General features: G+C 46.3%; 1 protein-coding gene across 1 annotated transcript in view; it reads right to left on the bottom strand.

The window, feature by feature from the left end:
* LOC131410967 (aldehyde oxidase 2) overlaps positions 1 to 7449 on the bottom strand; it is a 72837-nt gene extending 65388 nt beyond the window's left edge. The window contains exons 1-5 of the mRNA XM_058549551.1: positions 7396 to 7449; positions 5083 to 5164; positions 3514 to 3610; positions 2458 to 2566; positions 921 to 1047 (exon numbers count right to left, since the gene is read on the bottom strand). Coding sequence (XP_058405534.1) covers positions 921 to 1047; positions 2458 to 2566; positions 3514 to 3610; positions 5083 to 5164; positions 7396 to 7449 — 469 coding nt within the window. The remainder of the gene's footprint in view (positions 1 to 920; positions 1048 to 2457; positions 2567 to 3513; positions 3611 to 5082; positions 5165 to 7395) is intronic.
* Between the last annotated feature and the right edge of the window lie 8880 nt (positions 7450 to 16329).

Genomic DNA, 16329 nt, shown 5'->3' with positions numbered 1-16329 from the left:
CTGCAAAAGGGATATGTCTATGAATTCCTCTTCAGCAACTTAACTCAAGAGAATTGAAGAAGGGCCTTGGATCTGCATTTTAAACAAATATCCCATCAAGTTACTAAATACCCCACCCTGTAGTAACCCATTGCAAAATTTAAAGGATCCTTTCAATATGTGAAGGGCTCTGTTATGGGTTAAATTGTGTTCCCTCAAAAGATTTGTTGAGGTCCTAACTTCTGTATCCTGTGAGTATGACCTCATTTGGAAATAGGGTCTCTGCGGATGTGCTCAAGTTAAACTGAGGTCACACTGGATTGGGTGGGCCCTAACCCAGTGACTGGTGTCCTTAGAAGAAGAGGGAAATTTGGACACAGGCACACAGAGGAGAGGCCATGAGAAGATGGAGGCAGAGATGGGAGTGATGAATCTATAAGTCAAGGAATGCCAGGAGACTGTCAACCCCCAGAAGCTCGGAAGAGGCAAGGAAGAATCCTCTAGAGCCTTCTGAGGGAGCATGGCTGTGCTGACACCTTGATTTCAGACTTCTAGCGTCCAGAACCGTGAAAGAATAAATTCCTGTTGTTTTAACCCACCCGGTTTGTGGTACTTTGTTACAACAGCTCTAACGAAGGCCACCAAATAAGTCGCTGCGTAGAGAAGTGGGCTGTCAAGATGGGGGTGTGGTCCAGGTGCAGTGTGTTCTGTGCAGTCCACTCCAGCAAGTGCTCTGATAAGTGGGGTACAGCCTGACATCCTTCTCTGCTCCCGGGTGAACTGTAGCTGCTTAGAAGCAACCGAGGGGGCCTTGAGTGGGGCTGGGATGACGCTGCGGGTTGGAGGAGACTGAGGTCCGCACTTTCAAAGGTCCACACTTCCAAAGGTCCACACATCCCACTTGGCCGCGAGTGGGTGGGTTTTCTCCGTGTCAGACGTACCTCCCAGGGCTTCCATGAGCTGCTCCTCTGAGGGGTGCGGGTGGTTCCTGAGCAGCGTGTACATGGACATCACCATCCCCGGGGTGCAGAACCCGCACTGGGTGCCATGGCTCTTGGCAATCCTCTCCTGGAAGGACACGTGCAGTCACAGGCCCTGCCTTCCTGCTGCCTCCATCTCTCACCAGGGCCCACATGCTGCGCCTCCCTTGTCACAGCAGAACCCAGCCCTGAGAAGCACTCCGCCCCTTGCTTAGAGATGGCCAGCGCCCCCTTTCCTGTGCTGTCCCTGGAGGAGGTGACCCAGAAGCCCTATTCTATCGCTACAATCAATTCTCAAGCTCGAATGCCCAGATCCTTCTAATTGGGAATTAGCAGTGTGTAGCCTCCATTCCCAGTGTGAGAAGAATTCTCCAGAAATCAGTAATTATAAGGAAAGTATGTGTAAGTTTCAAAAACAGGTTTCTGGAACACCTGTACATTTTAGTTCTGGCCACGGGGCCACCTCTTTTTGATTAACTTGGAGACTATCTACTGTTGACCTTTACTTTCTTCTTTAAATTCATTTGTGTTGGCTCAAAAGGAGCTCTAGTTTCAAAGGTCCAAGATTTTGGTCTGTGTCCTAGATTCTTGCTATTTAAAGTATAGTCCCCGGACCAGCAGTGTGGGTTCTGCCTGGGAGCTTGTAGGAAGTGCAGAATCTCAGACCTCTGCTCCAAACCTCCTGACTCAGAATCTGCGTGTGTAACAAGCTCCCAGCTGATTCTTGGCACACTGAAGTTTGGGAAGCCCTGCTCTAGATTTCAAAATACAACCCTAGGATTCAGTTTCATCGACCTTGCTGTGAATGTCCTCTCTGACCTCCTCAGAGACTCTAGTAAACTCTGATGGGTCCTTTGTCTTTGCTGACCTTCCTGGAATTGATTCTCATGTAGGTAAACCCAGAGACTCTCTGGGCTCCTCCTGCCTGGAAGGACTCGCAGGGTTGGTGGATCTGGGCCTATGATGCTCCGAACCTTGTGACAATGACAGAGGAGTTGATGTCTTTTCTGCCAATGCAGGTCACAGTCCTCTTAAAACCAGCCTCTGTGTTCCAGCTTCAAGTTAAGATTTGGAGAAACAATTGTCCTTGTGCTCTGGTACAGTCACCCTCGATTCTGATTTTACTCCCCAGACCTCCATGCCACAGAGAGTAACCCTGAATTTTACCCTGTTAGCCTCAGAGACATTTTATTCTATGCATAACATCCCTTGTACAACATTTATTCCACAGCATAGTCCAATAGGCATTAATCAATGTTTTGAAAATCCTGCTTATCATTCAAGTAGAAAAAATAAGAAAAAAGATGATTGTCTAATAAAATGTGGATGGATTTCCAGCTTTCTTTTAAATCACTTAACAGATATTATTACCGTGATCAATACGCATCCAAAACTTCTACTTACCTGACCACCACCTGGGAGCCCAGGCAGTACAGCCAGCGCAGCATTGGTTAAAGAGATACAGTCAGGAAGTCAGAAAATTAGGATGTGCTCTTACCTGCACGGGGTGAAGCCTGGTGTTGATGCTTCCTACACCTTCTACGGTGGTGACGGCAGCTCCATACAGAGAGCAGATGGGCACCAGGCACGCGGTGACGGAAGAGTGCCTTGTATGAGAAGCACAAGGAAAAACAAGAGCAGTGACACCGCTCAGCCTCACGGGCAGCAGGAAACCCCCCAAGTCTCCCATTCAGCCTAGGGGATGGGGAGCTGGAGGCGTTACAGGGAGGAGCAATTTAGAGTCCTCTCTGCTGGCTGTATCGTCTGTCAGAATTGGAGATCCTTAGGGTGACTGTGGGCATTCTGAACTTCAGAAAAGCTTTCCAAGCCCAGAACAGACCCACCTGGGTCTGGACTCAGTGGGAATAGACTCCTGTCACCAGGAGTGTGGCTGGACCTCAGCTAGTGTTCATTAGGACATTGATCCCATAACAGGCCAAAGGCACATCTCTGTCTTTTACCCACATTTGAGAATTTTTTTGCTTGTTAATTTTAAACTGTCTGTATAAGGTTACTCAGCAGTGTTGGGTGGCCTGTGTTCCGAGGCCATTTCTTGATTTCTTGGGCCAGTGGATTTGGGAGCAGCCCAAGTCCTGGAATCTGGCCCTTAATTAAAGGATGGAATCACGGCCCAGGTCTCTGCAGAGCCCAGCGGTAGAAAAGGCATTAGCTTCAGAGCCAGAAAATGTGGGGTCAAGTCCTGGTTCTACAGTTTACTGGTTGTATGACCTTGAACAAGTCACTTCATCTCTTTGAGCCTCAGTTTTCTCATCTGTAAAATGAATGGTTGGCCTAATTGGGGTTTCTTAACCTGAGATGCACAGATGGCCTTTGGGAGGTCCACGATCTCCCTGAAACTGTGTGCAAAATATAATTAGTTTATGTATTTTCTGAGCAGAGGGCTCATAGCTTTTATCAGATTTTCAGAGAGCTCTAAGATCTAGAGAGGGTGAGAATCACAAGACTGGAAGGTCCTTAGAGATCTTCAGCTGTGAGATGAGAATACAAGCCTGGCAAAGAAACAAAGCCCTCCTCTGGCTTCTGGGCAGGATACCTTATCTTCCCGGACACGGGGTCATGCTTAGACACCATCACGGTGCAGGCCCCACAGCCTCCTCTTCCGCAGGCGTACTTGGTTCCCGTGAGGCGTACTGGAAGGGGGTGGTCAAGGAAAAGATTCCAAGGTGGACATGTCACCTCCATTATGGCTGCCTCCCTGGGGTGTTGCTAGCTAGGAAGGTCTTCTTTGGGGGGTGAGGTGCAGATCTGAGAAGTCAGTCGCCTGCCTCCAGGTCTCAGTAAAGGCCACTCCATACCTTATTAGCTGTGTGACACTGGAGGTATTAACCTCTCCCTGCCTGTTTTCTCACTTGCAAAGAGGGAAAAGTAATCTACTTGATCTTCACAGGTTTACATAAGCATCTTGTAGGATAATGGATGAAAAAACCCTTTGAAAGATCCTATTTCCATCACAGATGTTCTTCTGGGTTCCAATCATGTGATTGGAAGAACTGATTTTTAGCAGTCTTGTTAGTTTTGCCCAGTGACTAGTATTACATTTGAAAGCAAGTGAGTGAGCCTTTGGAGAAAACGCCCATCCTTATTACCATGTCCCACCTTGAATGCCCCTGGGCTCCCGCTCTTGTATGTGTAATTGTCCAGGTCCAATCCCAGATCTAAGCTGAGCCTCCATCCCTTCTCTTTCGTCATGCTTCTCCCTGTGTGGTCCATTTCCATGCAGATTACGGGACTGGGTGTAGTTCACTAGAATGGCTAAAACGACTTCGGAGTCACTGACTTTTTTATTTGAAAGCCATGGGCTTGTTCATCTAAATTAAGTCATAACTCAAATGCTTCTCAGAGAGGTTATGTCAACGGGTGGGGTGGGCTGGGTGTAACTGGAACACTCATGCCCCATTTTAGATAGAGGACTATCCCTCTATCTGCTCAGCTCCAAGAAGTCTGCTCCCACGCAGGAATGACTATATTCTCATTTTTCATGAGAAGTTGAAAAATCTCAGTTTCTAAAAATATGAGATTTCCTAATTTTCAAATATTGATGACTAATTAAAAACCATGTGGGCTTTTAAACAAAACTTGTCTAGGGGCTGATTCCATCAATTTGTAATTTTTTCTCATTATTTTCTTTTTGGCTTTTCTGAGAGATCCATTAGATTTACCAATTAAAATATGTGTGCAGTTATGAAGATCTAAATTTCAGAATATAAAATGGTGTAAGAAAACAGATGTAGGGAAAGGCAGTCTTTTCCTGTGACACAGGCTCTCCCAGAGGCTAGAGAGTTTGGGTTCCCTCCAGGGCAGGTTACATGAGACACAAATATCCATTACATAACCACCTGCTGGGGACCCGGGGCCCTTACGGGAATAATTGGTGCTGAAGTAAAGAGCTTAGCTTCTATTTCACTGCTATTAAATCAAGATATAAGAAACTCTGGGGAAACTTCATCCTCTCCAAATAGCCCAAGTAACTTAAGACCCTTAAAACCATTGCCAAAAGCAAACAGAGAGAGCGAGGGCCGAGAGGCTGACTATTTGGGGACGGGGAGGTTTGACCAGTTCTCCTGATCACAGCTGACCTAAGTTTCAAGGCAAACATAGACACAAGAAGACATGATCAAAAGGGTCCAGTTCTTTCGCAGGAAGGTCAGCAGAGTGACTTCTGGGTCTGCATTCCTTTCTAGCACCTGCATTGGAAACAGAAAGGAGATTATCACGGAGATTGAATCAGTGACCCGGTGGAATGTCTGTTGTGTCTGGATTTAGGTATTGGGGTATAATATTAGGCCGGATTTCATCTGGCCCGTTTTTTGTGCTCTGAGGGTAAACAACTTTTGCACACGTTTACAGAGCAGGAGACTCACCCAGCAAGTGTGGCAACATTGGTCTTGTCCATTGTTAGATCTGGGAACCGCTGCTGTGTAAAGAGGCCCCGGGGAGCTGGGTTCTTCACGTTTGTTCTTCTCTCTATTTTTGTGGAATCTTCCAACCCAGTCTTTTGTACTCTTGAAATATTTCAAACTGGGGAGGCACCTGGATGCTGTGTGTGCGAGTGCACGTGTGCGTGTTTGTGTGTGTATGTGTAATGAATGTCTTGGAGGGAAGAAAATTGGGTAGGAAGAATTTCTGTTCTGGCACCTCTGATTCACCACTAGTGGGGAGTACGTTTGATGACATCAGGGATCTGAAGAGTTGGTGGCGGTGGGGGAGCAGTGGGGAGAGTTGCTGTCACCCTGGAAAGGCCCCAAAGTGTGCCAGTCCCCTCACTGGCAGAGTGGTTGCTGGTGAGCCTTGCTGCCCCAGCTCAGGACCCAGGGCTGCTCTGGTGCAACATTGACGTTCCTCCCTCCCTCATCTTGAAAAGGGGGGATTTAGCACCCAAAGCCATGGAGGGACCTTCTTTGGTGCTTCTTTCTTGTTTGCTTTTTTTTGGGATATTTCCTCTGACTGTGTTTTGGGGTGTCCTGAAAATACCTTCAGCCATTCTGTTGTATCCGAGGGAAGGAAGATACAGTGGATATTCATGTTAGGTTTTTCCTTTCTTCCCAGAGGAAAAACATGAACTTGTATAGACCCAAAGAATAAAAAAGTATAGGAAGATGCTTCCAAGTTGAGAAATTAAAATCCAACTATTTTCTGGATCTCTAGGGGGCTCCAATCAACGAAAGAAGCCCTCCTCTGCCTGCCCTTACTCACACCTCAGTTCCTGTAGAAGCATTTATCGAGAATGTAGTTAGATAGCTGACTCCCACCCCTACCACTCACACCTACATTCCTTCTAACCCTTGACTTATTCTCTATTCTGCCTGCAGCCACCTCATTCTGGGCTCATGACTCAGAAGGGATGTGGAACAGAAAATAGATGAAGGAGCCTCCAGAGCCTGGGTCAGTGGGACCAGCAAGGGACTCCACTTATGAGTGATCGTTTTGGAAGAAGGTATCGTGGTTGTTGGCTGTGGAGACTGGATGCAGGAGAGAGAGTTAGAAGTGAAATGATGAGAACACAGAGGTTCTATATTCTATCTCCTTTCTTGGGCCCAGCCTTGGGGTGTGGGTGGACACGACCAAATCTCAGTCAGTCCCGGGTTTGGGGGATTGGAGGGCGGAGGGGCCCTGGAGGAGAGGTGGCAAGACCCCAGAGAAGCCATGTGCCTTGGGAGCCACAGAATGGTTTCCCTGAGAGACAGAGAGAGACGCACGAGAGGAGTGGGCCTGACGAGGGCACCGAGGGTTAACCAGTGGCCTGCGTGGGTTGATGGTGAGGCCTGGTGGGAGGATGCCAGGAAAAGAGACAATGGATGAGCCCCCTCTTCTTGTCATACATGTTCCCCCTGGAACTTAGGGGCAACCCAGGGGAAGAGGGGGACTGGAAATGGACTGCAGTTACATTCCAACCAGTTCTGTATAATGGAGACTCAACAGAAAAATTAAGCTGATGAATAGAAAAATAAAGAAAGCTTCATTTCTTGTCCTCTTGAGTTTGAGGATCAAGTAACGTTACTAGATAAAGTGCTTCCCATGTATCAGGCCCAGTGCTCAGTGCTTTATAAGCCCTGAGGGGGTTCCTAATCAATGAAAGAAGGGTCTCTCTTTTCATCTTTACAAAAACCACAGGAAGTGGACTCTAAAGAGGGGTGCTCTGAGAGTCAGGGTGTTGAAGTAACTCGCATAAGGTTATAGCGTAAATGCAGAGCCAGGTTGGAACCCAGACTGTCTGACACCAGGCATATGCGTTCGACCCCAAAGCTTTACCGCCTCCCCACATTCCCAGAGGCTGAGCTCTGGCTGAGGGGGAACAGGCCAAATTTGTATGGGTTCTAGTCCCTGGCTTCTAGTCCCTGACTGGAGGGGGCTCAACCCAAATGGGCCACAAGGGCTCCCCTCGAGGGTGTGGTCTATGGTGTCACTCAGCACTTACCTTCCTCCCGTTTACGAAGAAAATCAACTCATCAGATCTCGACGGGCAAGGCATTGCACCTGTAAAGAAGTTTCACCTTACAACTCTAGGTGGCAATACTCCTTGGCACCAGCCACAGAAATGAGCAGAAAGGATTTAGATCCAAGCAACTGAAATCCCTCCCTTCGTAGAAGCCGGCACGGCAGCATGGAGCCCCAGAGAGCAGAGCAGGGGGTGGAGACTTCCTTGCTCCCTGGCCTTTTAAGTCTAGGGCACCTGTGTGGCCCTATCTCTTATCTCGTGTCTCACTGTGCCTCCCACCAATCCTGGCTTCAAAGTTTGCTCCGTATACAGCCCACATCTCTTCTTGCTTTTTCTGAGGCTGACAGGCTTCAGAGTGAAAACCATAAACAACAATCTAAGCTTCAACCCACTCTGCACAATGACTCAGCCCCAGGAATGTATCCTGGATGGATTTTGTTCTTCTTAGAAAGAGCTAGAAGTGGGCTTTCTGAGACCACCCACTTTTCCAACTTTTTTCTTATTTTTAGCTGCAGAAATGGGAAATCATACAGACAAGCCCAGTCTGTGCCTAGTTAACGTGGAGGTGGGGTGTTGCATGTTGCATCTACCCAGCCCCTCTATACCCATCATACTTCCTCCCCAGCCACAGGATGGTTCCACCGGAAAGTAGTGATCTAGTCAAGGCAACCACTTTACAGATAAATAAACTGAGGCCCAGATAGGTGAGATCAGTGGCTCAGGTCATGCAGGAAGTAAGTGGCAAAGCAGGAACTAAAGCCAAGATCTCCTGGCTTAAAACATCTGTAAGTGTATAGACAGCTATTCTACTAAAAAGAAAAATGTCCTTTTAGATCTTTCTGAACATCTCCAGCTAGATAGCTGTAGATAGAACCAAGCGGTTCTTATTCTTTCAGCTAAAGTAATGCCCAGGACTTGGCTTCACTGTGGGTGAAGCAGGGAGCTGCTCATGTCTGGTTTTAGGAGAGGAGGCAAGACTTCTTGTTCCCCAACCCTTCCTGGGCACACCATCCTGAGAGTCAGCCTTCGTCTTAGGTGAATCACCATGCGACAGGGCCTCAGGCAGAGACCACAAAGACCTGGCATTCTCTTGACCTGGCTAACTGAGGAAGATCCTCTTTCCCCCTTGGCCCAGATGTGGCTTCAGAATCCTTCCCTCCACAGAGCTATTCCAGAAAACACTCCTGAACATTGGAGTTGGTAGCTTCCAACTTTCTTTACAATTCTAGTGCCTGGGTCCCGAGCATACCCGTCTTCATACACCCATGGAGTCAAGTGTTTACACACCTGTGCAGGTGTGTGGGCGTGTGTGAGGCTGTTTCACGTGTATTAAAAGGTTGCTGAATAAATCCACAACGGGGTCATGAGAGGAGAAGTTGGAGATCACGCTGTGAATTAGGTAGAACCTTCAGATCAGCCTTTTTGATCATGTCACTGCTGCCGAAAATACCACCAGTAGCTCTCTGAGGCTTGGAACATAAGGTCCAAACTCCTTAGTGCAGTGTGCAAAGCCCTCCACAATCTGTGTTTCTAGCCTCAGAGTTTCTTGCACTTAAAAAAAAAAATCTTCTGTTCCAGTCAAACTACTCTTCTCATCGTCATTCTTCTGCTTAAACCTGGCATTTCTCTACTTGAAACCTTCCAAGGGCCTCCCATTGCACTGAGCAAAACCCCATATGCTTTTTAAGGAGGCCCTGACGGATTGGCCCCACCCACCCCTCTGGGCACATCATCAGCCACTTTCTCCCTTGTTCACAGCCTCTGACACATTGGCCTTTCCCCTGCTTCTTGCGTGTGCTAAATTCTCTCCTGTCCAAGGCCCTGGTGCGTGTTATCCATTCTGCATTGACTTCTCTTGTCTGACTTCGGCATGGCTGGTGCCTTCCTGTGGTTTGGGTCTGAGTGCTTCCCTGATCACCAGTCTGAAGTAGCACCTCCCTGTCTGCTGCCACCTCCTTCATTTTCCCCACAGCTCTCATTACCACCCAACACGGATACTTGCTCACCTCTTTATTTGCTTTCTCCACTAGAATGTAAACTCCGTGAGAGCGAGGATGTTACTTTCAACTCGCTGCTGTATCCCTGGGCCTAGAATGGTGCCGACCACAGACTTAGTGCCCAGGAGTATCTGCTGAATGACTGAAGGAGGCTCTTCACGTCTGCATTGATAACAACCCTGTTTCTGTCTCTCTGTGATTGCCCTCCTTCCCTCTTTATCTGCCATCAGAAAGTGGCATCAAACCTCCCTTTTCTCCTTTCTCTCAGTTCCAAAAACATTTGCAGATCCAACCAATTGCTCCTTTACTTTTCATTTAATAAACCAGGAACCAGGTAACTAGTCTCTTATCTGCCATGAATAGTTGGTTATCTTGTCAATGTCTGTCTCTCATTTTCCCAATTAGGTAATAAGCTCCTGGGAGTTAGAATAGCTACTTGTATCCCCCACAATGCTCCACATGAATGACAGTTTGTTCATTGAAGGGTTAATAAATGCTTGACTCACTACCTAAAGTACTTTACATGAAGGAGGCATTAGTGATTCCTTCCTTCATTCATTCAGCCGGTGGTTACTGAGCACCTGCCTGGCATGAGGCACTGTGATAAGTGGTAGAGGCACAGCGGAAAACCAGATCTGCGAGTTTTCTTCCTCCAAGGAGTTTGTGGTTAACATGAGAGACAATTAATATGGGATTAAATCGTTACCATTGTAAGAAGCTTTGTTTTGGGGAGAGGGATCGGGGCGGGCCTGAGGAGGGACATGAGGCTAAAAGGAGAGGAGGACTTGACTCCGTGGGAACGCGGGGAGGCAGGCGGGGAGAGATAGCGGCAGTGGAGACAGAGGCTCTTCTGATGGACGCTTCCACTTAGGGGAGAACGCTGTGGGGGTTGTACTGAAGGGCCCACGTCTGTTCACCATCTCACTCTGCCCTTCAAAAGAGGGAAACCAGTGCACAGAGAGCACACAACTCCCGTGTACAGGAGCCCGGACGCTGCCAACGAAAAGCATGAATTATGGTGTTTCAAAATATCTATAGGCATAAATCTTTCAGCGTCAACCTAAAGTATAAGCACTGAATGTAGAACAGTTTTAGAGTGCCAACGTCGGATTATGGTATTAGAGTTGGAAGATATACGAGTACTTTGGATTAGGGAACCAAACACACTCACTGCTGGGAAACTGAAAGCTGATCTCGAACGGCCTTGGAGAAGGGTTCTTCAAGCCTGTTTCAGCCTGGGAAGCTTCTGTTTGAATGAAATCGTGTGAAGTGTAAACAAATTGAACAAAAACTTCCTGCTTGGCCCAGAGAGCTGAGGTGAGGCCTGAGGTCCTCTGGTCTTCTCTCCTTCAGAAACCTCCTGGGCTCTGGGGAGCTCTGGTGAAAGGTCACCCACTTCAGGGTGGACAAAAGGTCAACCATGCTATGAGGGCAGGACGTGTCCCCACCAAGCCTGTCTGACTCTCAGGTCTTATTCAAGCAGCCACTGCTTTTGTCTGTTTTTTTCTTTAATGAAAAGGGAAGACCAAATTTCTTCACTTTTACATGGATCGTTCTGGTGGGCGAAAGACACTCCACGTATATTGGCTGAGGTGCTTGTGTGTTTGTTATAAAAACGGGTCTTATAAGTCATGTCAAAGAATCTCTGTTACCAATGAAAGAATTAATGTTGGAAATGACACTGCTGTCCCCCACAATTCAAGCAACCTTATTTTTGGAAAAAGTTGTAATGAATCCTGCTTGCTGATGTCAGTGGAAAAGTCCTGGCCACTGCTTGGGTGTCCCTGGGTGTTGCCGTCTGTTTTGAGCTCTGCAAAACCCAAAGATGGAACACAGGCTGCCAGTGGGCACTGTTTAGCCCCTTGGGTTGGTCATTCAATGCCCAGGCTCCAGACCCTGCATTCTCACCCTTTTTGACTATGAGGTCCCTCCCCTCCCCTCCAATCTCTCGGCTTTTGCTGAGCCAGGCGGCCGCTGGACTTATGGGAAGCTGGGAGCCAGAGAGGCCTTGGGCTGTGCGGAGAGGGGCTCTCTCTCCCACAGGCTGGCAGAGTGCCTGGAAATCCAAACCCTGAAAACTGTGGATCTGGAGGACAGCTTGGTCCTTTAGGGTAGGGGCGGGGCACGGAGAGCAAGTTCGACGTTGGTGTGAGCAGGAGGTCAGGAGTGCCAGGTGTGTTGGCTGAGTCCCTCCCGCCCCTGGGTCTGGGCGATATGAGGAGTCAGGAGAGCCACAGGCTGCAAGGCCTCCTCCAGTTTCCTCAACAAGCACTGTCAGCCTTGCTGCTTCCACCCTGCCAGCCCGCGGGCGGTAGATCCGGGTCACCTTGCCTTCGGTAGCCTGTGGCTGGCGCCTCTTAGGGTACTCCAATAATTAGGCTGGAGCCCCGGGGAGCTGACAAATAAAGAAAGTTTAAGGGGGCCTATTGTAGATTGCACTGTATTCCCTAATGTGATCTTATTTGGAAATTGTGTCTTTGTAGATGTAATCAAATTCAGATGAGGTCATATTGGATTAGGGTGGGCCCTAAATCCAATGACTAATGTCCTTATAAGGAGAGGGAGATTTGGAGACACACAGACGCACAAGGAGGGAAGACAGCCATGTGAGGATGGAGGCAGAGATTGGGGTGATGTGTCTACCAGCCAAGGAACGCCAAGGATTGCTGGCAACCACCACCAGCTAGGGAGAGGCGAGGAAGACTTCTTCCCCAGAGCCTTCAGAGGGAGTATGACCCTGTCCACAGGTTGATTTCAGACTTCTAGCCTTCAGAACTGTGAGAATAAAATTCTGTTGTTTTAAGCCAGCCAATGTGTGGCATTTTGCTAGGGCAGCCCGGGGAAACTCATACAAACCCGATTTAGAGAGACGAAGATCATTCAAGACAGACAGAACACACACTCAGCAAAAGACAGCTGTTGGAGGAGACAACCGTCAATTCGAATTAAAAAAAAAGGACATTAAAGTGCAGCCCAGATGAGGGGCTTTCTTCCTTCACAGGCCCAGAGTGCAGGGACTTGGGAGGCAGAGCGATTTCAAAGGAGGGGCTACTGCTGCCCTGCCCCACCTTGCCTTGTGGGATCCCTCCCTGCTGGCCCCGTGAGGCCAGGTCCTTTGGCTGGCCTTGCAGTGGGGTCTCCACCTGCCTGCAGAGTGCATGAGCCAAGCGGTGGCGTGGCTACTTCTGCCTAGGTTTGGAAGGATGGAGCTGCCTGGAGCCCCTTGGAACCCAAGCAGAGAACTGCTGTGGGGACGAGGCCACCACAGAGAGTCCCCACTAGGGCAATGCCTGGAAGGGCTGAGGGAGTGGGGCTGCCTGGAGCCTTGGGGCTCCTGCCCAGCAAAGCTGAGGGGTCAGGACCGTTGCCCAGTGGGTCCTGAAGGCAGACGCAGCTTTAGTGGGCCTGGAAGGTAGAGCATCTACCAAAGAAGATTATTCTCGAGCCTTAAGGATTTGGACTTGCTTGGGACCTGTCATCTCTTTCTTTCCTATTTCTTGTTTTGGAATAGGAATGTCTACCCTATGACTGTCCCACCATTGTATTTTTGGAGCACATAACACATATGATTTCATAGGTTCATAGCTGGAGAGCAATTTGCCTACATATGAGAACATAAATTGGGGGGGCCAGGGGCAGAATTCTATTGCTTGAATGTTTGTGTCTCCCCAGATTCACATGTTGAATCCTAACCCCCAATGTGATGGTATTAGGAGGTGGGGCCTTTGGGAGGTGATTAGGTCATGAGGGTGGAGCCCTCATATATGGGATTAGTGCTGTCGTTAAAGAGACCCCAGAGAGCTCCCTTGCCCCTTTCATCATGTGAGGACGTAGCAAGAAGATGGCAGTCTGTGAACCAGGAAGCAGGTGCTCACCAGATCCCAAATCTGTTGGTGACTTGATCTTGAACTTCCCATCCTCTAGAACAGTTAGAAACAAGTGTTTGTTGTTTAGAAGTCACCTAGTATATGGAGTTTTGTTACAATCTTGAATGGACTAAGACAAACCTCTAAAAAGACTTTCTCAAGAAAAAAACCAACCAACCAACCAACCAACTAACAAACAATTCAGTAGATGAGGATGGTCACTATTGAGACCCAAATTAGTGACCTGGAAAAGAAAGTGAAATAAATATCTCTACGCACAGAGCAAAGACACAGAGAGTAGAAATCATGAAGGGCAGGATGAGAGACCTGGGGCTTCGATGCAAGAGACCTAAAGTATGAAGAATGGGACAGTAAAAGGAGCAAAAGGAACAGGCAGCCACTAAACATTCGAAGACGCTTGCTCTGGGCTGAGGAGAGATCTGAATGGAGACAGTGGCACTGTGCCTCAAGTTCCGAGCTGGGCTGAAGAGAAGGGCGCCACCTAACATCGCCGGATGCCATGGTTGAGCTCCAAGGATAAACAGAATATCTGATACGGGACTAAGCTAAAAGATCAAGTTTTCTACGGAGGAAAAAGAATCAGCTTGGCATCTAACTCCCTGGCTGCCACAGTGGACACCAGAGGGCAGGAGACCAGCAGCTGCAGGTTTCTGAGAGGCAAGAAGGGCAGTGGAGACCTGTCAGTGGAGCAAAATATCCTCTTCCTGCTGGGGGAAAGACCAGCTGTCCGAGGGAAAGAATCAAGCAAGAATAACTCAGATATGAAAGGTGAAGAGGGGGGACGGCTAAGTGGATAGGGCAGGCTAGTTGGGAAAGTGTGACATAAATGCTAAAAAGAGCCATTCCATAAGGGAAATTCAGCTAATAGTCTAGAACTAAAATAGACAACAGCCTCAGCAACTGACAGGTGGGGGCTGCTGGAGAGAGGGTGAAAAGTAAAAGAGCTCCTAAAGTATTATTTTATTGGGGCAAAAGGTGAAAATACAGGGACAGATGGGGCAGGAGGCCAGGAGAGAGTAACTTTTCATGGGGGAGATATTTGGTATCTTGTTTTCAAAAAGTAATAGAGAAATACGCACCTGTTTAATTAATTAATTAATTAATTAATTAATATTATTTTATTGCGGTCACATCTGTTTATTAAAGTAGGTAAATGGAAGTGTACAACTAATGTTACAGTAGAACTTCGAAATTAACAAGAGAAGGAATAGAATTACTCATCACTTGTACAAACCAGCAAAATAAAGAAAAGGAAAAAATGGGAACCATGGTTTAAAATATATAGCATTTTATATTATACATTATACATGATACATACATATTACAGATACATATGTATCATGTATAATATGTACTTTATATTTTGTGTTATTATATGTATAAATAACTAGAAAAAATTAAAACATTTAAATAATTATAAGAAATATAAATGAAATGAATTCTACCACTTAAAAATAATGACTAGCAGATTGGATTAGAAAAAAACACCAAAGCCTAGATATATACTATTTACAAGAAACATGTTTAAAGTGATAAAGAAAGGATAGAAACAAAGACAGGTCAACGAGGTAACAGGCAAATGTAAACAATAAGACAACTTACTATGGAAGAGAATGGAAAAGATTAAAGCTCTATCATTGAACAAATGAATTTACAGATGAATTTTATGTAATCATTAAGATAATGCCAATGTTAGTTAAACCCTCCCGGGCCATATACAAATGGAAATTCTCTCCAATTCATCTTATAAACCTAGTAAAATTTTAATACCAAAACCCAACACTGACAGTACAAAAAAATTGTAGAACTGTTCTGCTTATGAATATAGATATAGTGTTACCCCTCGTCTGCCGAGGATAGTTCCAAGACCCCCAGTGGATGCCTGAAACCATGGATAGTACTGAACCCTATATGCAGTATACTACGTTTTTTCCTATATGTATATATTTGAGGCACAACAGCAAAACTAGCATGAATTTCTTTTTCCTTCTTCACAATTTCATGGATAGAAGATTCGTTCTTACCTTATATCTTAGCAACCTCAGCATATGATTTTTTTTCTTTCCTTGTTAAGTCAAGAACTTGTACCTTTTCACTTAAAGGAAGCACTTTATGCTTCTCTTTGGCATAGCTGAATTGCCAGCATCACTGCTCTTGCGCTTTGGGGCCATTATCAGGTAAAATATGGGCGACCTGAACACAAGCACTGAGAGACTGAGACAGTCCATCTGATAACCCAGAGGGCTACTTAGTGACTAACGGAGAGTGGCATATACAACGTGGACCTGCTGGACAAAGATGATTCATGTCCCACGTGGGACGGAGCAGGATGGCGTGAGATTTCATCACACTACTCAGAATGGCGTGCACTTTAAAATTTATGAATTTTTTATTTCTGGAATTTTCCATTTAATATTTTCAGACTGCAGTTGACTGCAGGTAACTGAAACTGCAGATAAGGGGGAACTATTGTACACAAATTCTAAATAAAATACTAGGGAATAGACTCCAGCAATATATTAAGGGATAATATATCAAGTAGAGTTTATTTCTGGGACACAGGGGGTTCAATATCAGAAATCTACTACATTATTAAATCTAACTTTGTCTGCTGTTACATGAAAATAAAGGCAGAAAACTGTTCAAATCAATAGATGCTATTGAGTTATGTGATAAAATTCAGCAGCCATTCTTAAGAAAAACTCTAAACCAAAGAGAACAGGAAGACACCAGTATTTATAAAAACCAATAACTAATATTATCCTTACAGGCAAAATTTAAAAAAATTTCAGTTAAAATCAGGGATTAGGTAAGGATGCCCTTTCTTAGCATTACTGGGTAATATTACCTTGGAGGTTACAACAAATGCAATAAGATAATGGAAAAGTGAAATAACTGGTATAGACTGATGTCAACATTGGAAGAGAAGAAAACGATCTTAGTAATTGGATGTAATATAAATATTGAAAAATCAATAGTTTTTGTTACTATACAAATACATGCTTAAAAATGGAAGTGGAAAAATATTC

This window comes from Diceros bicornis, chromosome 10, assembly GCF_020826845.1.
Source record: "Diceros bicornis minor isolate mBicDic1 chromosome 10, mDicBic1.mat.cur, whole genome shotgun sequence".
In the NCBI taxonomy this organism is placed as follows: domain Eukaryota; kingdom Metazoa; phylum Chordata; class Mammalia; order Perissodactyla; family Rhinocerotidae; genus Diceros; species Diceros bicornis.
This window is presented reverse-complemented; position numbering and strand designations above follow the sequence as displayed.